Source organism: Syngnathus floridae, chromosome 4, assembly GCF_059516105.1.
Source record: "Syngnathus floridae isolate MCC-2025c chromosome 4, RoL_Sflo_1.0, whole genome shotgun sequence".
Lineage (NCBI taxonomy): Eukaryota > Metazoa > Chordata > Actinopteri > Syngnathiformes > Syngnathidae > Syngnathus > Syngnathus floridae.
Genome location: NC_142416.1, coordinates 11,795,219 through 11,819,729, shown reverse-complemented (window position 1 = coordinate 11,819,729; position 24,511 = coordinate 11,795,219). Strand labels below are relative to the sequence as shown.

Genomic DNA, 24,511 nt, shown 5'->3' with positions numbered 1-24,511 from the left:
TTCTTCTTCTTCTTCTTAATAATAATAATAATAATTATTATTTATTACAATATAATTATTATTATTATTAATAATAATAACAATAATACATATATTATCATTATAATACACTGTATATAATATATTATTAATATTAAATTATTATTATTAATAATAATAATATAGAAGAGGAAGAATAAATATATAAAATGTGCTAACAACTTTTCATGCACTTTTTGGCCCCGTCCCGTGATTGAAGAATAACAAAATGGGATTATGATTGGTTACTGGCCACAAAGCTAATTTGATTGGCCAATGAGTCTGCTCTCGTCCTATTGTTAACAAGCTGTCACGTTTGCCACTTCCTGGTCTGATTTCTGCGGGTATACATAGCCGCACAAAATATGGCTCATCAACTAATATTTTCCTTTGCAAGGTACCTTATTGAGACGCGATAATAGGCGTCTTGGATTGTAGGTTGAGAGCAGAGAGCCTTGCGGTAGTTGTGGCGCACTGCTGCACTACGCACTGCTCGCTCTCCGCGTGCTAAAGTCAGTTAGCTCATAATTGTAAATATTAGCAAGCCAGGCCAGATTTCTGCCTGTGAATTGCAAAAATGGCAACCATGGAGAAACTAATGAAGGCCTTCGAGTCGCTTAAGTCTTTCCAGCAGCAGCAGGGACCACCGACTGCCGAGGAGCTTGTTCAGAGACAGTAAGTGTTTTTTGTTGCTGTCGGTTTTTGTCCAACCTTGTTAGCTTAGAAAGCTAACAGCCAAGCTAGACAGCTTAGCTCGTACACGAGTCATGGAAATTGCAGTTACGCAGTTTTCTATTTATGCACATGGTGACAAGTTTTACCCTGCTTGCACTCATGCATTTGCAAAATAATTTAATTATATCTATTGCAATATGCCCTTATAACCGAAATTCTGCAGTAGCCTACTGTAATCTTAAATATAATATACTAATATCATATTAGCAATCCTGTTGGTCTCCTTGGGTTAATGAGTTTTTTGAATATTCATTCAACTTGCACTTGTGCTCCATATGTATTGCGCTAGTGTACAGCGCCATTCTAAAAACATGTAAACAAGCTTATGATGGCGAATAGATGCAAGTATATCTTAATCATCATCTGAAAATGAAAAGAACCATGTTTTTCTTGGAGACGGTTGTTCAATTGCATTAAAACATCTATGCAGGGTTATCTGCAATTTTTTTGATGATATGATGATTTATGATATAAAATGAAAGTTATATAACTGATAAATGACTGCTGTATATGTTTATATCTGTAAACTGTTTATTTTCTTCTTTTCAACACAATGTTCATAATTCTTCTTTCCCTCAATCACAGGAAAAAGGAGCAGGCCACAACAAAAAAAGACAGAGTTACACACTGCTTGACAATATGTGAAAACATTGTGGCACAGTCGCTCAGGTAGGTCTTGCTACCCTTTTAAAATTTTGATTCATTCTTATATTTTGAATCGTGGAAATTTTAGAATTTATGTTAATTCAAATGGTGTGTGTGTGCATCTGTGTACACTGTTTTTCTGCTTCTCTTCCTGCTTGGAGTAGAACATCTCCTGAATTCCAGAAATTACTGGGCATCGCCATGGAAATGTTCCTTCTCTGCAGTGACGATAGCGAATCTGATGTCCGAATGGTAGCCGATGAGTGCCTGAACAAAATAATAAAAGTGAGAGAAAAACAATCCTCTTTAGTCTTCTTTGCAAACAATTAGATCAACCGGTAATGAGAATATTATCAACAATGAGGCTTTATGTGGAATATTTAATTTAATTTAGTATAGTTAAGTGTTCTAAAATGTCATATTTGTCAGGAGTGGTAAAAGAAAATATATATTTGAAAGAAAATCCAGAATGTGCCTGGTGTACATGAAGTTTGATTTGTTGTTCCAGTCTTTGTTTACTTACCCTTTAGCAAACGTCAGCTTCAATTGCTACATAATCTTGTGACCGTTACAGTGTAGGCCCCTAATAAAACCTGACCCTTTACATCATGAAGTTTGGGGGACTAAAATAAATGTGTTGCACATCCTTAGGCACTGATGGACTCTAATCTGCCCCGACTGCAGCTAGAGCTGTACAAAGAAATTAAAAAGGTATTTATTTTTTTACTACTTTAGCTGATGAAATCCATTTGACAAGTTATTTGTCTGATCTTTGTGATGATGAATGCATGTGTCTTGCTCTAGAATGGAGCCTCGCGAAGTTTAAGAGCAGCATTGTGGAGGTTTGCTGAGCTCGCTCACCTCATTAGACCTCAGAAATGCAGGTAGACACAATATTACGTATTGACTTATAACAGGAGTTGGTCGAGGCTGCATAAAAACATTCCATTCTTATCCTAATGCGTCTTTTTTTTTTTTTTCCTTCAATTGCAGACCCTATTTGGTCAACCTTTTGCCGTGCCTCACGAGAATCACCAAGCGGCAGGAAGAGACTGTGCAGGAGACATTGGCTTCAGGCATACCTAAGATCATGGCCGCCTTGGGACATTTTGCGAATGATGGCGAGATCAAGGTGTGTTTTTCGCAGTCTAATGGTTCATTTTTAAGGATTTCTTTGCCCTGACTTTAGTTTTGTGTGAATTTGGTAGGTGTTTCCCTCCTTATTTGTGTTTTCTCTTGACTACAGCTTCTCAAGTATGCATAGTACTTTATTTCTTATTGAGCTCCTATGATCTGTGGTCCTGTCTCAGGTCCTGTTGAAATCATTTGTTGCCAACCTGAAGTCCAGCTCCCCCACCATCAGAAGGACAGCCGCCAGCTCGGCCGTGAGCGTGTGCCAACACTCAAGGCGCGCCAGTTACTTTTACACATGGCTCCTTAATGTGCTGTTGGGTAAGTTTCATATTCTCACCTGCACAGTCAAGAGCTTTTGCCGGACTGTTGGCACGCAACAAATTTGATTACCTACTGCCGGCCTGTCACCTTCAGGTCTGGTGGTTCCAGTTGATGAGGAACATCTCAGCCATCTCATCCTCGGGGTGCTTTTAACCCTGCGCTACCTGATGCCTCTGCTGCAGCAACAGGTCAACACCACAAGCCTCAAAGGAAGCTTTGGAGTTATGAAGAAGGAGGCGGATGTGCAGCCTACACCAGAGCAGCTGCTGCAGGTAAAATAATGATCTATTTGTGCTCACAAATTGTGATTTTATTACAAAGATGGTGCTTTATTTTGGTGGATGCTAGCTTCAAAGTGTTGCAAAATCTCTTGGACGGTGTCAGCCAAAATGTTTTCATAACGAAGGAATGCTCCATATTGTAATTTTTTTTTTTTAATTGAATTGTGAAGATGTGTCAAATAAAGTATTCAGGGAATATGCGCATTCTGATCTTAGTAAGCACAGAGCTGAAATTGTTTCCTTGTGTGTGCAGGTGTATGAGCTGACTTTATACTACACTCAGCACTGGGACCACAATGTGGTGACTGCGTCTCTGGAGCTTCTGCAGCAAATGTTCAGGACTCCACCACCAGAGCTTTTGCATCTGCTCATTAACGTAGGCACTATTCCACATGCCACCGTGTTTCGTCAGGATACTGAAAGTCGCTCGCGGTCTGGCAGCATCCTGGAGTTCATAGGTAAATACACCTGTCACGTGCTTATGAGCTGGACTGCACAGAGACACAAACAATTGCTGTCCGCAACGCTAACAATGTACTCACGATTAATTCAGGTAGTCTGTCATTAACTAACCCATATTTAATGTGCTCTTAATTTCTGGTGGTTAGCCTTTTCCCTTTGTTTCCCCCTCATCCTTTGTGCAAACGGTTGTTTTTCCTATAAATCTTTGGGGCTTCTATTGCTTTTCGCCTCTTCACCTCCTGTTTGCGCCTCCTGTTTTCCTGTCAATTTCAGCAGGAGGGTCTTCCTGCAGTCCACTCCTCCTTAGGAAGCAGAGAGGTGACTGGTTTACTTTTTGTCCTGCTCTACTTTTTCCTTTGTGTTGCATGTGCGCTTCAGATTTGGGTGAAGTAGTAAATTTGATCTTAACAAATATGCTTTTGTACAAACACTGCCCAACACACAAAAAGCAATAACCTGTACAATAATTTCACCATGCAATGTTAAGCTCGTGAAATTCGTCTGCCCCACATCCAGGTTGATATTCCATTTCTTTATATGTATTTAGAAAATCTTTCACAATGTTTTGTAGTAATGCACATTGTGTTTGTCACAAATAATTCTATTGGATTGAAATTTTAAGACACACTCTCCCCGATGAACACATTAATATTGATTGTATTTCCTCGTGACCTTAAATCTGTTGTTTACAGGTAAAATGCTTTCAGGGGAAGAGGACGGACTGGAAGATGATTCTGAAAAGACTGAGGTCACCACTGGCTCTTTTACAGGTTCGTTATCCTGTAACTCATTAACTTGTTACTTGGTTTTGCTTTATTGTACATTATCTCAGAATATGTAATGCATAGACCTTGTGCAGAGTGCCGTTGCTATACAATGCATCTTTACTGGCCAACCATGTTTAGATGCGTTAATGATTCCATGCCACCAAAGCACTACGGGTAGTGCAGTGTAACAGGAGCCCCGTCATTTTATGTCTTTCTCCAGCATCTGTTGTCGGCGCCGATATCTCCTCGGCAACCCAGGTGGACATCATCACTGAACAGCCGCGCTCCTCTCAGCATACCTTGCAGCCTGGGGACTCTGTGGACTTGAGCACCTCCTCTGAGCAAGGTGGAGGTGGAGGCGGGACATCTGCCTCAGATACTCCAGAGTCACCCAATGAAATTGAGGAGGAAATGCTGAGTCGGAGCTCAAGCGGTGGTGCTAATGCTACGCCGGAGACGGCTGACTATACAACACCAGAGAATGCCACACCGGATGGTGGGCCCTTAATTGAAGGCGGGTCACTTCTCAGCACCAATGACAGCTCACTCCCGCCCAGTGACTCCTCTCAGACGACCACTGAAGGACCGGACTCCGCTGTGACCCCTTCAGATGTTGCAGAGCTGGTCAGTTATTTTCACAACCTAGTGACACATTTGTTGGTGTTGGCGTTTATTAATGTATTTCTAGTTGGTGTTTAAAGGATGCATTATAAGTGTATTTTTGCGGTGTCCAGCACTGTCACTTGTTTACGTTTAAGGTGCATTTGGGAAAATCAATCTGACCTCCTGACGCTCACACGCTAAACACATTCTCAGACTGTGTTGGGAGAGGCAGATTACACTCTCCTCCCACTGATTTCCAAACTCAGGTTTTATTTGTGTGTTGCCATAAGGTGCTGGATGGCAGTGAGAACCAGTACTCGGGGATGCAGATCGGAACTCTGCAGGATGAGGAAGATGAAGGGACAGCACCTTCAGCCCAAGAGGAAATCGCTTTTCTCCCATCGGCACTGGGTATATTAGGTTATAGATAAATACACACACCGCCAAAAATTATGTACAGGAAATGATTCAAATTTTTTTTGTCACTGTGGGCGTTTGTGTACAGCTCTGAGCAAACCACATCTCTTCGACATAAGAGGTCACAATCGGCAGGGCTCTGACTGCAGCGTGGACCGCTTTATACCAAAGGAGGAACCCGCTGAAATCGAACCTGACAGCAAGGTAACGTGCCAAAGTTTGTCTGTGTATTAATATGGAAATGGCAGTTTCTCAAATGCACTTTCTGCTTATTCAGCCATCAAGTATAAATGGTCCAATCGGACATTATACAGACCAGGGTGCGGAGCCACTCGTGCATTGTGTCAGACTTCTTGCTGCTTCCTTCCTACTGACGGGACAAAAGAATGGTGAGTATGAATTAAAGTTAAAAAGAAAAAAAAAAATAACTCCAGAAAAATGCAGGATACAAGGTCTCGATCAGGGATGGAAAATGCGTAGTTATTCAAATATATAAAGTGAAATCCAATGAACTTGATACTGAATGTAAAATTATGACTTGTACTTCAGTTGCTCCAAAACTATAGTTGATCCTCACAGAAAATGCAATTCTATAAATTTCCACTTTCAATTCTGTCACACAAATTCATTCATTCATCTTCCATACAGCTTGTCTCAAAGTTAAAGGATGAGTTAGGCACTTGTTACGTAGTGTGATAATACAGATTTCAGTAACATTTGTTTGCATTTGTGTCAATAGGTGTGATCCCTGACAAGGAGGTACGAGTGAGTGTGAAGGCCCTGGCGGTCAGTTGTATAGGAGCAGCTGGGGCACTGCTTCCTGAAGCATTCTTTAATTCCCTCTATCTGGAGCCGCTGGACGGCATTCCAGCGAAAGGTAAAAAGAAAAATCGATACTCTTATGAGTATTTTAAAGAGTCTGAATTCCCTTCCAGGTTTAATGTCGCCAAACAGAGATCGTAGAACTGACTGGGTATACCAGGGTCACTTATAGTTATTGAAAGTGAATGAAATAATAAAAATGTAATTGAAAAAAACGTTTTTGTTAGCAAAATCAAATATATGTTTCTTTTTTTAATTTATAATTAACTGAAATGACATTTTACGTTCAATGAAATCCATAATTGTCATTTGATTTCAGCATTGTCTAATAGTTGAATTCAAGAGCTTTTGCAGTTTATTTTAAATATGTATTTCAGTATTACCGCTCTGCCATTTGCCGTATGACGACACAAGCCTCCGTACTCGCTTTGTGTAAATGCCGCCTTCATTATCCGATAGACAGTTCAATGACTTGAGGAATCTTCTAACGTCTTGACTTACAGCCTATTGCTTAGCTAAGCCTCTTGTTTAATTAAAATGAATCTGTATGGCAAAAGTAATTATATGCTCAATTATGCAACCTTTGACCCTAATCCTTCCTACCTACAATGTTTTTTCAGAGCAGCAGTATGTCAGTGACGTGCTGGACCTAATTCACCATGGAGACCCGCAGATTCGGGGTGCCACAGCCATCCTCTGTGCAGCAATTATTCAGGCAGCACTCACTAAAACCCGTTACACCATACACACCTGGCTGGCCAGTGTACAGAGTGCGACAGGTCAGTTTGCTCGCGTAGTGTTGTGCCTTGATGCTGATATAGGACGGCACTAAGAGAACGGTTTAGGATTCTTCAGCAATACCCAACTAATCCTTTTCAGGTAACCCTTTGTCCCTGGTGGACTTGGTGCCTTTGCTAAGAAAATCTCTGAAAGATGAATCTTCCGTAACCTGCAAAATGGCTTGCTTTGCAGTCAGGGTAAGTTACTGTTTTTGTATGTGTGTGTGTCCATGTATGTAGAAGCATAGTTTCTTATTCATATATTTATGTATTTAACACAATGGGCTTGTGTGTTACAGCACTGCATCATGACCATATGCAACAGTACACTAAGCGATCTGGGCCTGCAATTGATGATCGACTTACTGGCCCTGACAGACTCATCTTACTGGCTTGTCCGCACTGAACTGCTGGACACCCTGGCTGAGATGGATTTTCGGCAAGTGTTTTAGATGATATTTTTTCGGGGGTTTAAATGAAAATAATGTCTTATCATGCTCACAAAAATAACCAGAATTTGCGCCCCTCACTTTGCCCCAGGTTAGTCAACTTCCTTGAAAGAAAAACTGAAACATTGCATAAAGGCGATCATCACTACACTGGGGTATTTCTAGACATACATGAACTTTTTCCGCTTTATTTGTACTATGCATTTATGTCTTTATAAATTCACATGTTTATTTTTGTTTTAGCGTCTTCGACTGCAGGACCGGGTTCTAAAAGTAGTCATTCGTCTCTTGGGTGATGATGACCCGAGAGTCCGCCATGTAGCGGCTTCTGTTGTCAGCAGGTATACTTTGTGTAATCTTTACTCATGGCTTTTGCCTGACAAAATTCAGTGCTACTTGAAATGTTCTTAATTGCTGGTTCAGTACGCAAAATAGAGAGTTTGATGAAATGTTTTCCTTCATCAGGCTCGTATCGAGATTGTTTTATGACTGTGACCAAGGCCAAACAGACCCTGTTGTCGCTATTGCCCGAGACCAGAGTTCAGTTTACCTGCAGCTGTTGATGCACGAGGCACAACCTCCCTCTCAATTTACAGTGAGCACCATCACAAGGTAACCAACCAATACATGCAAGCAATATTTAGCTCAAGACGATTTTGTAAAAATTAATTGCATTAACGTGTCAATTTTAATGTGAGGGTTTTCACGAAATCCAATTATTCTCTGTTTGGCAGAACTTATCGGGGTTTCAACTTATCAAACACGGTGTCTGACATCACAGTTGAAAACAACTTGTCTCGAGTCGTCACCGCTATCTCCCATGCTTTCAATTCCTCTACCTCAAGGGCTCTGACTGTAAGACTTCCCATTTGTATGTACATGATCCCAAATATTTTACAACTCATTTGTCAATTTGTCATCCTTTTTTTATTTTTATTTATTTTTTTAGTTTGGCTGCTGTGAGGCACTGTGTCTCTTGGCTTCAAAATTTCCGGTGTGCACATGGAGCACAGGCTGGCACTGTGGCTACGTCAACACCATGAGTTCAGTTTCATCTCGAGCCAGTGTCACCCGCAGCAGAGGCAGGGCTTCAAGGTTTGCCCACAAAGCATTCTTCACCTTTTACATGTGTTCTATATTTCTGATGACTTTTTGGGGGGGGGGGTTCTACTCTCATTTAGCCTGTCCCAGTCAAGCAATACTCCAAACTCCAACCCAAGCTCCTCTGTACCTGATGTGGAGCAAAGGACTCTTACAGTGGGAATGGCCAACATGGTGCTTTCCTTGCTGTCATCTGCCTGGTTCCCACTTGACCTCTCTGCACACCAGGATGCCTTGTTGCTCGCTGGCAACCTGCTTGCTGGTCAGTAATGCACACAAATCGCATTAATCATTGGAAAAGCACCAATATCTATTATATTTGCATCAGAACTACTGTACTTAAATGGATTTCAACTTCTTGGTTTAAGCGGTGGCTCCTAAATGCATGCGCAACCCGTGGGCCGGAGAGGAAGAAGGTGGCGGCGGCAGCTCTTTTCCTAGTGGAGGCCCAAATAAGATGGAAGAACCCTGGGCCGCATTGTCAGAGCGCTCCCTGGTGTCAATGGTGGACCAGCTTTTTTTCCACCTCCTGAAAGTTCTCAACATCTGTGCCCATGTGCTGGATGACACTCCTCCGGGACCAGCAGTTAAGGTTGGATTTTGGTCTCTTTGGGTAGTCCCTTGCAAATGACTGAATTGCCTCATACGTCCTCTTCCTGCAGGCCACACTGCCTTCCCTAACCAACACACCCTCACTCAGTCCCATTCGCAGAAAGGGCAAAGAGAAGGAGATTGCTGATCCCAATGCTGTCCCTTTGAGCCCAAAGAAAAGCAATGAAATCAATGCAGGTACACAATACATGACCCAGGAATCGACATTTCTCCCCCTTCATGCCCTGTAAACACTGAAGTTCTTTCTTTTTTTTCTTGAGCAGGCAGAGTTGCTGACAGCACAAGTGGAACAGCAGTAAACAAGTCTAACACTCTTGGCAACTTCTACCACCTGCCACCCTACCTCAAGCTCTATGATGTCCTCAAAGCAACTCATGCCAACTATAAGGTATACAACTTTATAAATATTACTCACTGCTGTACCAGAAATGTGATTGTTGTTAGCAATGTTTCTCCTAGGTGACGTTGGACCTCCACAGTAGCCACGAGAAGTTTGGTGGTTTCCTTCGTGCTGCCTTAGATGTTCTCTCACAGCTGCTTGAGCTTGCCACACTCCATGACATCAGCAAAGTATTTTTGTTTTCATCTTGTTGAGTTTGTAGAATTGAAGCTGACCTGATTTTTAGCCTACTGGATTCTTTGGAATAAATGTAATCTTTTTCTCTCCCATGTAGTGTGTGGAAGAAATTTTGGGCTATCTCAAATCCTGCTTCACACGAGAACCTACCATGGCTACAGTTTGTGTTCAGCAGGTTAGTTCTACTAGGTGTAGGTATGCTTGTTTGTTTTTAATTTTGTGTGGAAGTCTTCATATGGTCGCGCAACTGAGCAGTGTGTCGCCACCAAAGACTCCACATAGAATAAGGCTGGATCCTGCCGACAGGGGCTGTAAAGGCGTTGGCTTCCCTGTGCGATGGTTCCATACATTCTATGATTTATTATGTAATGAGAGAATCAGAATGTTGTATTCTTACAATTACTTGAAATCAAAAACTCCATTAAATTCTGCTTGAACAAATCCATTCGATTCCTTATTGTATGTAATCTGTTCTCCTTTAGTTGTTAAAGACACTGTTTGGAACCAACTTGGCCTCCCAGTATGAGGGTGTCCTGAGCGGACCCAGCCGTGCCCAGGGCAAGGTGCTCCGCCTTGGCTCATCGAGCCTGAGGCCGGGCTTGTACCACTACTGCTTCATGGCACCTTATACACACTTCACACAGGCTCTGGCTGATGCCAGTCTCCGCAACATGGTGCAGGCTGAGCAAGAGCAGGATACCTCTGGGTGGGTTTGATGTATACAGACCAGATGCAAGAAAATAATTAATTAGTCTGTGGACTAAATCTATCGCATCAAGAATGCATAGTACATTTGTTGCTTCTTTGTTCACTTGCAGATGGTTTGATGTGATGCAGAAAGCGTCAAACCAGCTGAGGTCCAACATTGCAAATGCAACACGCCACAGAAGTGACAAGGTATCAGTTTATTTTCATCTCGCCAGGAATGTTTGAGCAAAAAAAATGTATATAATCAACATTTTTAAAGAGATACTTCTTTTAAATTAATTGATTATTATTATTATATATATATTTTTTTAATATGCAGCTGTTCTGAAATTGTTTTCCCAGAATACCATCCACAACCACATCCGTCTCTTTGAACCACTTGTGATAAAAGCTCTGAAGCAGTACACAACCAGCACCTCCGTGGCACTGCAGAGACAAGTTTTGGACCTCCTGGCCCAACTTGTGCAGCTCAGAGTGAACTACTGCCTTCTTGATTCTGATCAGGTTGAACAGATGGAACTGTTTGATCTGCATCCATCGTCGTCGTAATTTCTCAATGTCTTTATTTATTTATTTTTCCTGTTGTAGGTGTTCATAGGGTTTGTCCTGAAACAGTTTGAATATATTGAAGTGGGACAGTTTAGGTAAGTTTGTCAGAGTATAACAAACAATTGTCATCACTCAATTTTGATGTATAGCACAGTTCGTTTTAATATATGCCAAAGCTAATTTTTTTTTTTTTTTTTAATCAACAAAAGTCTTTAACTAAATGGATTTCGATCGTTTCTTATAGAGATTCAGAAGCAGTCATACCCAACATCTTTTTCTTCCTGGTGCTGCTGTCTTATGAACGCTACCATTCCAAGCAGATCATCAGTATCCCCAAAATCATCCAACTGTGTGACGGCATCATGGCCAGTGGTAGGAAAGCTGTCACGCATGGTAAGAGTTGCACGCATAGTTCAGTTGAAAGGCAATGAAAACACATCTGGGACAAGTAATCGTGATGCATGTTTTTCGTTTTTCTCTGAAGCTATCCCTGCCTTGCAGCCAATAGTTCATGACCTCTTTGTCTTGAGAGGCTCCAACAAGGCAGATGCAGGCAAAGAGTTGGATACGCAGAAAGAAGTGGTGGTCTCGATGCTGCTCAGACTTGTTCAGTACCACCAGGTAAATGGTTTGCAACAAGGCAACAGACGCATATTCTCAAACTACCCAGACTAGTCTTTTTTTTTTAATTTCTCATGTAGGTTTTGGAGATGTTTATCCTGGTTCTGCAGCAGTGTCACAAAGAAAATGAGGACAAATGGAAGAGGTTGTCCAGACAGATTGCAGATGTCATCCTTCCTATGATTGCGAAGCAGCAGGTAAAACTTGGGTGATACAAAGGATGCTTTGGAATGGAGGCTGCCGCATGTTATAAGTCAAAGTTTTAGTGCATAAGTATTGGGACACATATACATTTTGGTCCCATTTTTTCAACTGTGTGATGTCTTTGAATAGATGCATTTGGATTCACCTGAGGCTTTGGGCGTTTTGAACACCCTTTTTGAGAGCGTCGCACCTTCCTCTCTTAGGCCTGTGGATATGCTGCTCAAGAGCATGTTTGTCGTCCCGGCTACCATGGTGAGAAATCACAATTTGACCAGTACTTTTCAGTTAATGTCTTTAATCTGTACACCTTTCCTTCAGGCATCAGTGACTACAGTCCAACTTTGGGTCTCTGGTATCTTGGCAGTGCTCAGGGTACTTGTGTCTCAGTCAACTGAGGACATTGTGTTATCGCGAGTGCACGAGCTCTCACTTTCCCCGCATCTTCTTTCCTGCGACACGATCCGCCGCCTCTGTCAACAAAGCACCTCTCCAAGTGCCCCTCCCACTTTGGATTCATTAGCGAGTCAAGAACTTAGCGGTGATTCACCTAAAGCCCTGCCTGAGGAAACGTTTGCCAGGTTTGTGTTTAAATACGCTCATGGCAATTTTTTTAGCCCCTGTTGAAATATGAATAACTTTTTGTTGTCAAATTACTTTAATATGGACTTAGTAATGTATGTATAATTTCAGTGTTGGTAGCTGCAATTATATTTAAAATGTGGCTGCAGTCGTATTTTGCTTTCACCTGTCTACTTTCAGTTTCATTTTGCTTTTGTCTTTGCTTTAGATTCTTGCTCCAAATGGTTGGAGTGCTGCTGGATGAAATTTCCTGCAAACAAATTAAAGTGGACATCACGGAGCAGCAACACACTTTCTATTGCCAGCAGCTGGGTACACTGCTCATGTGTTTAATACACATTTTCAAAAGTGGTAAGCATGGATCAGTTTTAAAACCGTTAGGATGATGATCTGCGTCTTCTAACATTGGCTTCCCCTCCCTCCCCATTCAGGTATGTTTCGTAGGATCACAGCTGCAGCCAGCCTCCTCCTCAAAGATGAGGGTGCAAGTAGCCAGAATGATTCGGAAGCTAGCCTTTACTACCATTTAGAGAACCTGAACGCCATGGTGCAGGGCTTGATCACCACCCACCCATCCCTGGTGCTGCTCTGGTGCCAAGTCCTCCTCCTCGTCAACTACACAAACTACTCCTGGTGGGCTGCAGTTCACCAAACACCAAGGTATAATCTATCTGGATCATTAGTAAATATTTTAAGTTGGGGAGTTTTGTTTTTGACAACAAATGCCTGCAGTATGGAATAAACAATGTGGTCTGGGCTAGAGAAATCATTTTTTTACATTTTGCATGTTTTTTTCTGCTGGCCTTTCTATCAGGAGGCACAGCAGATCATGTACGAAACTGCTCAGCCCTCACTCCTCAGGAGAAGGTGATGAGGAGAATCCTGTGTCCATGTTTGCCATGATCAACAGAGAGATTGTTCGCAGGGGAGCCCTCATCCTTTTCTGTGATTATGTGGTGAGCCTGTTTGATTACAACCGAAATTTTACACAGCACTTTGTCACAATATTTACCACAAAATATTTGTTCCCCCATTATGTTAACAACTGTGGGGTTTTTTTCTTCAGTGTCAAAACCTCCATGACTCAGAGCACCTTACTTGGCTGATAGTTAACCATGTGAGTGACCTCATCAGCCTTTCCCATGAGCCACCCGTTCAGGATTTCATCAGTGCTGTGCACCGAAATTCAGCTGCCAGCGGTCTCTTCATCCAAGCTATTCAGTCACGCTGTGACAACCTGACCAATGTAAGCACGCTGATCTGAGCTTCTTCTTGCACAGTGTATTCAGGCTGCATGTTATTACTGTGTTTGTGATAGTGAACACTTATAGTGTCCATTTTAAAAATCTGGTCCCTACACCCTTCTGTGCAGCCTACCATGCTGAAGAAGACTTTGCAGTGTTTAGAAGGCATCCACCTGAGCCAATCTGGCTCACTGCTGATGCTGTATGTGGACAAGCTATTGAGCACGCCTTTTAGGGTTTTGGCTCGTATGGTGGACACGTTGGCATGTCGCAGGGTGGAGATGCTGTTGGCAGAAACGTTACAGGTTTGTTGTGTGTTTTTTAAACTCTAGGTTTTTGTGGCACACTAAATGTATTTATTGCCTGAAAGTTATTTTGATGTCGTTTAAAATAATCCACTTATCTACCCTTCAGAACAGTATAGCCCAGCTGCCTGTGGAGGAACTGGACAGAATCCAGGAATACCTCCAGATCAGTAGCCTGGCTCAGAGGTAATGTTCTTTTACAGTAGGGCATGGGTAGGCAATTCTGGTCCTCGAGGGCCGGTGTCCTGCATGTTTTCTGTTGCAACATACCTTTGTTGACCTCTTAAGGTGTTTCAATGTTTAGTGTAGGAAAATAAAAAAAACACAACTAGGTGAGTACAGCAAATAGCTGGGGATAGGTTTCACTCCAAAAACTGTGGATTGGTGAGCAACACAATTTCAAAAAGCTCCTTTTGTGTCCCCATCACAGGCATCAGAGGTTTTACTCCCTGCTGGACAGGTTTCGAGCCACTGTTGCTAAAACTAGTAGCCCGGCACCTCCAGTGACATCTCACCCCTTAGATGGCCGGCCACCCCCTGCTCCTGAACTGGTCAATGCAGATAAGGTGTGGAATGTGAATCGATTTTCTTTTAAATGAACTTTAAAAACACTCGAATTGCAGGTGGAAAACAGTTTGTTTCTGCATTTTGCTATTTGCTAGGAGTGGTATGTGACCCTGGTGAAGTCTCAGTGTTTTCTCCGTGGAGATGTGTCTCTGCTGGAGACAACTGAACTCCTTACCAAGCTACCTGCCCCTGAGCTTCTCAGCATTATGAGAAGTGACGTAAGTAGCATGTACACCAGCCAGATATTCTCTTTTCGGCATAGTTTCATTGTTTCTATTGCTGTTTTTGCTTGTAAGTATTCAAAACAGACTTTCCCACTGTTCAATGACAGACGTTCAACCTGAGTCTGCTGTGTCCTTGCCTGAGCATGGGTGTTCAGCGGCTAACACAAGGGCAGGGTCTGCTCTTGCTGGAGACGGCATTGCAGGTGACCTTGGAGCAAGTTGCTGGGATTACACAGTCTCTTCCTACCCCACACCGGTCCTTTTTACCAACTTCTGAGCCACAGTCTTACTGGACCCAACTAGCTGATGTGTATGGTAAGACTGTTGGCAAGAAGACTGACATGCGCAAAGACCTGATTTGATGCAGTATTTCTAATGATTGTCACGTCTTGTTCTCCTTTCAGATGAGCCAGGTTTTTACCGCAAGGTTTTAGCCCTCTGCAGAGCTCTCTCCCAGTACCTCCTCTGTGTAAACCAGCTACCATCCTCATTACGCATTCTCTCTGACAAAGAAGACCTCATAACTACTTTCACCTGCACCGCCACTGAGGTGAAATCTGCATCCAGTTTGTCAACTTTTGCCTTGGTTTCAGCACTGATTTCTTTTCCATGACCCAGGTTATAGTCTGGCGACTGCTCCAGGATCAGCTCCCTCTGAGTGTGGACTTGCAGTGGGCTTTGGCTTGTCTGTGCCTGGCCCTGCAGCAGACTTGCATCTGGAACAAACTGTCCACCGCTGAGTACACGACACACACGTGTTCCCTCATCTACTGCTTGCGTCTCATTATGGTCGCCGGTAAGGAGACCTTTGGTATTTTTGTAGATTGCTATTGGCTGATTGCTGTTTTTAAAATGCGTTCTCTTGGTCTTTGATTTAAGTTGCCGTGAGCCCTGGAGACCAGCTTCTGCTCCCAGAGAAGAAGAAAAAGCTAGCCAGAGATGCTGAAGGAGATGAAGTGGATGCCATACATACAAAATGTGAGGAGTCCGTTGTGTGAATATATATCATCAAACAAATCCATAGTATTAGCAACTTTGGATTTGGTCTTCTGAACAAATCTTCAGTCAAGCTGCAGGATAATGTGATGATTTTTTTGTTTGCAGATAAGTGTGAGTGGCAAGCTTGTGAGATCATGGCAGAACTGGTGGAAGGCCTGCAGAGCATTCTGTCATTAGGGCATCACAAAAACAGTGCAATCCCTGCTTTTCTGACTCCAACCTTACGCAACATTGTGATCAGTATTGCCCGACTGCCACTGGTGAACAGTTTCACTCGGGTTCCTCCACTGGTCAGTGTTTTATGTTTTTCTCTGTTTGTGCGGTAGAGAAGTTTATGAGGGTGATGCAAGCCTTTGTCAAAACTCTTTAGGTTTGGAAACTAGGTTGGTCCCCACAGCCTGGGGGGGAGTTTGGTACAGCATTGCCTGAGATTCCTGTAGACTTTCTGCAGGAGAAGGATGTCTTCAGAGAGTTCCTGTACCGCATAAACATTCTTGGTTTGTAAAAATAAACAATGAGGATTTGCATTTTATTACGCTGTCTAGCCCCTTCAATACTGACACTGTGATTATACTGTAATTTTTTTTGACTGTCACAGGCTGGAGTAGCAGGACTCAGTTTGAGGAGACTTGGGCCACTTTGCTGGGCGTGCTGGTCACCCAGCCAATCACAATGGACCAGGAGGAGGACACACAGCAAGAGGTGCTAATGTTAACCAATCTTACAATTCAATGTGGGGGCAGGAAGGTGTTCATCCTTTAAAGTTTAATTCCTTGCTTGAACATATATCTTTATATGCCAATGGATCATCAGCTGTGTTTTTTTTTTAATTTAATTGAAATTTTAATTTAGTTACTGAAAAAGAATCCCTCTGCTCTGATTGGTGTTGTAGGAAGATTTAGAGCGTACGCAGTTGAATGTGTTGGCAGTGCAAGCCATCACCAGCCTGGTGCTGGGTGCCATGATGCTGCCCACTGCTGGCAACCCTGCCGTCAGCTGTCTCGAACAGCAGCCTCGCAATAAGAGCCTCAAGGCCCTGGAGACACGGTACATTTTACGTTTTCTCTTTCCAGTATTGCTGAATACATACATTTCTTTCTTTGGTTTAATTGAGTGAGTCTGCCCCCAGGTTTGGAAGGAAACTGGCAGTGATCCGGGGTGAGGTTGAGCGAGAAATACAAGCACTTGTGTCCAAGAGAGATAACGTTCACACACACCATTCCTACCATGCCTGGGACCCTGTGCCCTCTTTGTCTGCAGCCTCAGCAGGTAGCCAGCAATACTGCATGCCGGTGAAAGGTACGCCTTACTTTTTTTCATCGTATTAAAGATAATTTCCTGTAATTCTCTTTCAGCAGGGATGCTAATCAGTCATGAAAAGTTGCTACTGCAGATCAACACAGAGCGTGAGATGGGAAACATGGATTATAAATTGGGACAGGTATGGGCCTCTGTATTTCAATCTACTTATGAGCTTTTTCGGTAGGTTTTAAGTCTTTTCTTTTGTTGCTCACGTCGCTGCAGGTGTCCATTCATTCGGTGTGGTTAGGAAATAATATCACCCCGTTGCGGGAGGAAGAATGGGGTGAAGATGAAGAGGATGAAGCAGATGCACCAGCGCCCACCTCCCCACCTGTCTCGCCAATTAACTCTCGGTATTATAAATAGTTTTAGATACATGCAGACTTCATCGGTTCGTCTTTTTACATTGAAACCATGCAGAGTTGTGTTCGGCACATGTTGAGCTCATCAACGTCACGTCGTTGCCATGAGAAAAGGGCGTGCCAACCAAATCTGGACATTGTTGACAAAAACAACACTGACCCACCACTGCTGCGTGTTCTTTCAGAAAACATCGTGCAGGGGTGGACATTCACTCATGTTCCCAGTTTCTCCTGGAGCTCTACAGCCAGTGGCTTATCCCAAGCTCTCCAAGTAACCGGAAAACACCAACCATCCTCGTCAGTGAAGTGGTCCGATCGGTGAGCCATAGTGCGCACACTTCAACGTGATCAGAATCCCATTGTCTATCCGATAACTTGATGATTGCCATCTACTCTCCTCTCAATGTTTTCCGCAGCTGCTGGCAGTGTCAGACCTGTTTACCGAGAGGAACCAGTTTGAGATGATGTTCTCCACCCTTATGGAGCTGCAGAAGCTTCACCCACCAGAGGATGAGATCCTTAATCAATACTTGGTGCCTGCTATCTGCAAGGCAGCTGCAGTGTTGGGCATGGTGAGCAAACCAAGTTATTTTCGCATCACTCTGATTAGTTCTAAATATTGTGTACAAGAAACTTATTTAAAAAACCACATTGTTTTAGGACAAAGCGATTGCCGAACCAGTGTGTCGCTTGTTAGAGACAACCCTCCGCAGCACACACCTTCCCAGCCGCATGGGTGCTCTTCACGGGGTGCTTTATGTCCTGGAGTGTGACCTTCTAGACGATACGGCAAAGCAGCTGATTCCAACCATCTCAGAGTACCTGCTGTCCAACCTAAGGGCTATTGCTCAGTTAGTGTTACACGCAACATATTCAGTGTGAATCAAGAGAACACTGCATGCAGCCTATTGCTCCTCTATATTTTACAGCTGTGTGAACCTGCACAACCAACAGCATGTCCTGGTGATATGTGCTGTGGCCTTCTACATGATGGAGAACTACCCTCTGGATGTAGGATCCGAGTTTATGGCTGCGGTTATCCAGGTAAATCTCATTACATGCTATTTAAATTGTGGAGATGAATCTTGTATAATCCATGCTATAATTAACGTTTACCACTTTGCCTCTTAGCTCTCAAGATTATGGTCCCTAATAATGTTCCATATGATTGCATTGAGATAACATTAGTTGTGATGTTCCACTGAATAAATGTATTTTTACCCGAGGTGTTCACCAAAAAGTCATTGTAGATCAGCAGTGCTTTAGAATGCAACTTTTATTTCTGTTCTCTTTTAACCTTTGACTGCATTTTTGCTTCAGGTTTGCGGTGTGATGGTGTCAGCCAGCGAGGACTCCACCCCCTCAGTAATCTATCACTGTGTGCTCCGGGGTCTGGAGCGCCTCTTGCTGTCTGAGCAGCTGTCTCGCGTGGATGGTGAGGCACTGGTCAAGCTGAGCGTCGACAGAGTCAACATGCCGTCACCTCACCGAGCCATGGCTGCCCTGGGCCTCATGCTCACCTGCATGTACACTGGTAAGCATGGCGTGATCGCTGGATATTAATTAACTATAGATCGATTGGCCAATTCTGATGTAGTACCTTGTTTTTTTTTTTACCCTCTTAAGCCATAGTTACGTATACCCATCAAGTGACTCATCCAATATTCACTGAACATGAAACAACCTGCATGCGTAAACACTCAAATTGTATGCCAATAACTACACAAGCGTCAACACTGCTCAGCAACAACATGACTGTAGACAATGAAAAATAATATTGTCTGGTTGCCCTTTTTATGCCGCAATGATGGCCTGTGACACATTTCCAAACACTTAGGAGCCAAGCCAAAGTATCTAAATTGTCTCTTGAACCCCGTAGTGTGTATATCTCTCATACAAAGTAACACAAACTGTACACTTTTCACTACTCTCCTCCATTAAGTTCTTGTTTTGCATAAACAGTTACTGAAACCTGCAAAACTAAAAAGAAACATCTTAGACTTGTCTTCTTGCACGCAGGTTGTCTTCTTGTTCTGGGAGTTTCACTTCAACCTATTAATTCCCTCTTGTAAATGTAGATAAAGCCTTAGGCATACAAATTTTTGTATGACTTCAACAGTTGTGGTTTTCCTCCCATTAGCAATTGTTGCATGACAGACAGCTCAAGCTATTTGTACTATTAAAGCTCCCGCTTGCTTTCCTGCATGCAATTTGTGCCCCCAAAAAGGGAGCTTTTGTTGTAGCCTATCTCTAACCCCTACCCCTTCCACCCACTAACTGCCAATACTATTTAGATGTTGTTGCCCCCCCCTGCACTGACTAGCCATGTAACACATTGCTGCAAATAGTTGCCTAGGAGATAACTATGTAACGACAGTGTATTCAGCTCACAATGGGCTAATGTAGAATACATTGTTCTCACGATCCTTGAAGCAGCATCCACTTAGAATCTTTGGAAAATAAATTGAATGCACCTCTCAGAATTTGTCACCATTTTGTCTTTTTGGTCTCAAATAACTTCACGTTTAAAAATTCCATGTCCGTACTCTAACCTTTCCCTTACTGGTTTAACTGCTGCCACCCTCCCTGTCGTCCTCTCAGCGGTGCTTGCGTCCCGTTCAGAAGTCTCAGGGGTTAGAGGTCAGGTTGACTCTGGCTCTGCTGTAGCGGATGTGGTGGGGGTCACGGCGGGTCATGTTGGTTTCTCCTCAGGCAAGGAGAAAGCCAGCCCCGCCAGTCGCCCCGCACACTCGGACCCTCAGGCCCCAGACAGCGAGTCGATCATTGTTGCCATGGAGAGGGTCTCTGTGCTCTTTGACAGGTAGACACATTTATTACAGATGAATCTTTTCGTCAGATTCATGAAGTAGACATAATATTTGGGCCATATGATGGGCTCCATCTGGCCATAGATTTAACCTTTTGATCTCCTGGATTTTGTCTTCAACAGGCAAACATGCATTTATTTGATTTCTGCTTATCATCGTGGATTTTCCTGTTTGCAGGATCCGTAAAGGTTTGCCCAGTGAGGCTCGGGTAGTGGCAAGGATTCTTCCACAGTTCCTAGATGATTTTTTTCCACCTCAAGATGTCATGAACAAGGTCATTGGAGAGTTCCTGTCCAACCAGCAACCCTATCCGCAATTCATGGCCACAGTTGTTTACAAGGTTGGTAAGAAGGAACACTAAACACTTCTCCCAATCAAGTGTATGTGAGCCAAATTGGAGGGAGAATAGCTCTTATCTTCCTTGAAAGTCTTTCTGGCCATTTGTACACTTTCAGGTTTTTCAGACACTCCATGCTACAGGCCAGTCCTCAATGGTAAGAGACTGGGTGCTGCTCTCCTTGTCAAACTTCACGCAGAGGACACCAGTGGCCATGGCTATGTGGAGCCTCTCCTGCTTCTTTGTCTCCGCTTCCACCTCGCAGTGGATCTCAGCCTTGTATCCTTGTTTGCAGTCAAGTACCTCGCAATGGCCACGCAAGTTTTACTAGTTAACGCTAACAATCAACCTTAAGGGCATTTGGTAAAACACTAGAAAATGCTCAACCAATAATATTCCAAAACATTGCATGTCGAATTAGTTTTTTTGAATTGTATTTGGGTGAAGTTGAGTCTACTACATATTTTTGTCTTAAACTTGTGTGCGTACTCGCATACTGCATAAAATAAAAATCGCGTTAGGCCAGTGCAGTGCACATTTTGATATCAGACAAAAAGCTCTGTTAACTGCATTTCGGAAAGTACGTATTCATTGATGTTGGAAACGACGTGGCTTCTTGCTGTGGCACTGCCGCAGCACATGCACAATGAATTGGTTAGTTGACTGCGCTCTGCTGAGTGCTCACGCTCGGAAATACTTTGCTGTGCACCTATATTTTCAGCACATCTGGGTGTTGTGTATCTTTATGGCCGTTATGTCTATGTATCAAAAGGAACGTGTTGTCTTTAACCTCCTCCTTTACCAGACTTCCTCACGTCATTAGCAGAATGGGTTCATGTGAAGTGGTTGATGTCAACCTGTTCTGCTTGGTGGCCATAGACTTCTATCGGCACCAAATTGACGAGGAGCTGGACCGCAGGGCCTTCCAGTCAGTCTTTGAGACAGTCGCATCGCCTGGAAGTCCTTACTACCAGCTGCTGGGGTCACTGCAATCGATACATCAGGATACGACTCTTTGACTCTGATTTGGCTCCGTGACAAACAAGAGTGGTGACAAGTGGGCTTCTGTGAGAAACGTGGGCGGGGCACCGAGAGGCTGTGAGGGAAGGAAAGATACGACAAAACCACATCAAAGCTTATAATGAAATTGGAGACGGTATTAAGCGGTTCAGAAAATGGATGGATTAGTGTAAGAATGAGACACCCCATCTCTCGCCCACAAGCCTTTGCTTGACAGGCCCACCAACTTTAACTAGCACCTTGATTAAAGCATAATGAGATAAGAAGATTCAGCAACACTTACACCTACACTTTAATTGTGCTATGTGGGGACACCATGGAAGCAACTCTACTATATTTTAAGGACCATTGCATCTATTTTTCAGTATGGTTTCCCCTGAAAGGGTGGTAATAGCGGGAGCCTGCTTATTGCCTTTAAAACATTTTATTCAAGAAAACATTGTAGTCAATTTACTAAGCACACAGAAACGTCAGTGTGTCTGAGCTAGATCACTTAGTCATACTCTCACTGTGGGGAAAAAAAAGAAGCTTTTACCTGTCAAGTTTTCAGTTATGAGACGAAGAATGGCAGTGTTTTTACGATCACATTATCTGTGGGACATTAGGAAAGACATAACAAAAATACCAAATAGTTTTTTTCTTGATCATTTTGGTGATACTGTACATTTTGGGCTTTCTTTTTAAGTTGTATCAAAGTTGCAGATGGTCCCCACCAATGCATCGAAATGATTCCATGTATCCTCTTGTTCTTTATAACACTCAGGATGTAAAACATGATTGTTTAAATAAGACTGGAAATCATCTTTAAATGTTGTATCTTGTAAAAAGCTAAATATTATGAAAGCCATTGTGCATGATAGTATTGTACAAAGATAAGGAGAGTTTTAAAGTATCAGTATGTTGTGATGTGTGCTTTTTGTGCGTACTTTTTTTTTTTATTAGGTATAATTTCAAAAGATGAACGATGATGTGACCACAGAATGCACAAAGTTCAATGTCCAATGAAGAGATGCCTGGCACACTGCTGGGCTTTCATACTGTGTACATACACTTGCCTTAGATAAGGATTCTGTCCTGTACACGGAACGCTTGAAAGCATGCTTAACAGCTACCTTCTTGTATTATTGCCCTTAGTCCGTTTCTATGCCTACGGTTGCCACCACTGTTGCGTGGCATTGGACGCAATACAATCCAAAGGCAGCCACGTAACCATGGTGACAAACTGCAGCGTTGACAAATCAAAGAATTATCCATCATGTCACAGTGCAGCAGGTAGTTTCCCCTCTTTGTGTTGAGGTAATAGTTTGTCAAAAGTTGGTTCAAAGAAATGGTTTTATTCTTGCAGAATATAAATTTACCAGCTCCTGTTCTTGATGTCGGGGAAAAAAACTACAACATAAAAGTAATAAATATCTATAGTAAGCAAACTGTATGGTCAAATTATGTTCAAACTTTTAAGTGTGACCATGTGTATTACCACAATGAATGAATGAGTCCTGCCCTTATTGGAAATCAAGTTTTCGGTCCAATCCCTCCCCTAAAGCAGATTACGTCAACCCCCTTTTCTTCACTTACAAGCTCACCTTATTCTGATTCAGGCCAACATGTAGTACTTAAAATGTCAAAGGAAATTATTCCCAAACAGGATTTAAATGTTTTTATGTGATTGCTTCTGATTTGGTGGAAGAGAAGCAAAAGCCTGAGTGGCTGGGGATCCCTGCAGGGGGTAATGCGATTACCCAGAAAACTGTGATTCGGGGGCACTAGTTAAGGGGGGGGCTTCTGTTGAACTGGCTCGGTTTGGTGCATTCATGTTAGTTTCCAATGCTTTCCATTTCCAGAATAAGCAATTCTAAACATGAACTTGCAAATCAAAGAACATTATTGCATTTCAAAAGAACTCTTGTAATCTTGTGTCCAGGTGTACTTGAAGTGTAGTTTGCCACCCCTATTAATTAATGTCATACTGATTAAAAGGCATTAAGTGGAGTGGATTACTGGGCACCTTCCATATGCTTTATTTGGCATTTGATGTCTCTCTTGTTTGCACTGTCATTCTCAAGCAAAACCTCCCAAGCATGGAGGTGAAAAAGTGTCATAGTCTGGTTGAACTTTTCAGCCTATTCCAATTGTTTGATGCAAATGCAACATCATACATCACCAGAAGAACAACATACTGGGTGGCAGGAACAAGTTTAGGAACTGTTTTTCTTTAGACAGTCAAAGTGGAGGGAATTCTCATCAATTGTGTTCACACCAAATAGTCATGCCTCTGTTTGAACTCACCTCCCCCCTTCCCAAAAAGTTAGAACATCTAAAGCACAGGTGTAAAACTCAAGGCTCGGGGGCCAGATACGGTCCGCCACATCATTTTATGTGGCCCACGAAGACAAATTGTGCATCAAATTCGTGTGATTACTAGAATTGCAAATTGTCTTCACTTTTAATATCTTTTTTAAAATATATATTTGACCAGTTTTTACTCGTCTGATTTGAAAATGAGTTATTTGTCAGTTTGTTTTGTAGCTTTTACTGTATATATTATGAGGTGCTCATGCATTTGGGTTGACAGTCATAATGGGCCTTCGAAAGAAGCTATGCCTACAATGCGGCCCGCGAAAAAAATGAGTTTGACACCCCTGATCTAAAGTATAGTTGGGGTTAACCAAAGACAATTTAAATTGTGGCAATTGTGTGCTGTTGACTAACATGGGATGTTTAAATGTAAATGGTTCATTTAGAAGAGGTTGAGCACATTAGAGCAGCCACATTATTTCAGTTTACATTTTATTTCAGTTTTATTCCTCTTCTTGAGTGTTTTGATTGCATTGAACAGATCAATACACAGTAATTCTTTGAAAATGTTTTATTTTTTTTCCCCTCCTGTTTTTTTTTTTTTTTTACACCCCACAAACGTGGCATATTTACACTGCTGTGTG

The 24,511-nt window shown here is 42.6% G+C and overlaps 1 protein-coding gene and 1 non-coding gene across 10 annotated transcripts; both read left to right on the top strand.

Moving 5' to 3' along the window:
• The first annotated feature begins 333 nt into the window (after window positions 1-333).
• On the top strand, window positions 334-22,999 carry htt (huntingtin). Of its 9 annotated transcripts, XM_088373633.1 has the most exons (68): window positions 334-693; window positions 1,339-1,422; window positions 1,563-1,683; window positions 2,050-2,109; window positions 2,203-2,282; window positions 2,392-2,530; window positions 2,709-2,850; window positions 2,947-3,125; window positions 3,388-3,592; window positions 3,870-3,914; window positions 4,289-4,366; window positions 4,584-4,987; window positions 5,257-5,377; window positions 5,472-5,587; window positions 5,661-5,772; window positions 6,123-6,260; window positions 6,826-6,984; window positions 7,085-7,182; window positions 7,284-7,423; window positions 7,525-7,588; window positions 7,677-7,774; window positions 7,899-8,045; window positions 8,168-8,288; window positions 8,383-8,528; window positions 8,615-8,796; window positions 8,903-9,126; window positions 9,197-9,323; window positions 9,410-9,534; window positions 9,606-9,716; window positions 9,821-9,898; window positions 10,206-10,429; window positions 10,542-10,620; window positions 10,774-10,935; window positions 11,020-11,075; window positions 11,225-11,373; window positions 11,465-11,601; window positions 11,682-11,798; window positions 11,935-12,057; window positions 12,124-12,383; window positions 12,593-12,735; window positions 12,816-13,044; window positions 13,199-13,340; window positions 13,451-13,630; window positions 13,757-13,933; window positions 14,043-14,119; window positions 14,364-14,499; window positions 14,596-14,718; window positions 14,832-15,039; window positions 15,129-15,274; window positions 15,343-15,520; window positions 15,604-15,702; window positions 15,829-16,013; window positions 16,094-16,220; window positions 16,322-16,425; window positions 16,616-16,770; window positions 16,853-17,022; window positions 17,082-17,164; window positions 17,248-17,378; window positions 17,573-17,705; window positions 17,804-17,959; window positions 18,048-18,238; window positions 18,317-18,431; window positions 18,708-18,921; window positions 19,989-20,027; window positions 20,100-20,208; window positions 20,393-20,555; window positions 20,671-20,831; window positions 21,358-22,999. In XM_088373633.1, the coding sequence occupies exons 1-68, from the start codon at window positions 596-598 to the stop codon at window positions 21,569-21,571; spliced, it is 9,537 nt and encodes a 3,178-aa protein (XP_088229759.1). In that variant the 5' UTR covers window positions 334-595; the 3' UTR covers window positions 21,572-22,999. The 9 variants fall into 9 exon arrangements, with proteins under 9 accessions (XP_088229759.1, XP_088229755.1, XP_088229761.1 ...); XM_088373629.1 differs by having other exon boundaries at window positions 3,873-3,914; window positions 19,989-20,208; XM_088373635.1 differs by lacking the exon at window positions 19,989-20,027 and having other exon boundaries at window positions 16,853-16,992.
• LOC148399116 (small Cajal body-specific RNA 14) lies at window positions 9,945-10,074 on the top strand. Its single transcript, XR_015858404.1, has one exon.
• Window positions 23,000-24,511: the final 1,512 nt, after the last annotated feature.

Excerpts from the sequence above, each read along its gene's own strand:
- htt (XM_088373628.1), top strand. The coding sequence starts at position 596 with ATGGCAACCATGGAGAAACTAATGAAGGCCTTCGAGTCGCTTAAGTCT. Across the intron at positions 13,934-14,042 it reads TGTTGGCAGAAACGTTACAG|AACAGTATAGCCCAGCTGCC; the intron begins GTTTGTTGTGTG and ends TCTACCCTTCAG. Across the intron at positions 18,922-19,988 it reads GCTCACCTGCATGTACACTG|CGGTGCTTGCGTCCCGTTCA; the intron begins GTAAGCATGGCG and ends TCGTCCTCTCAG.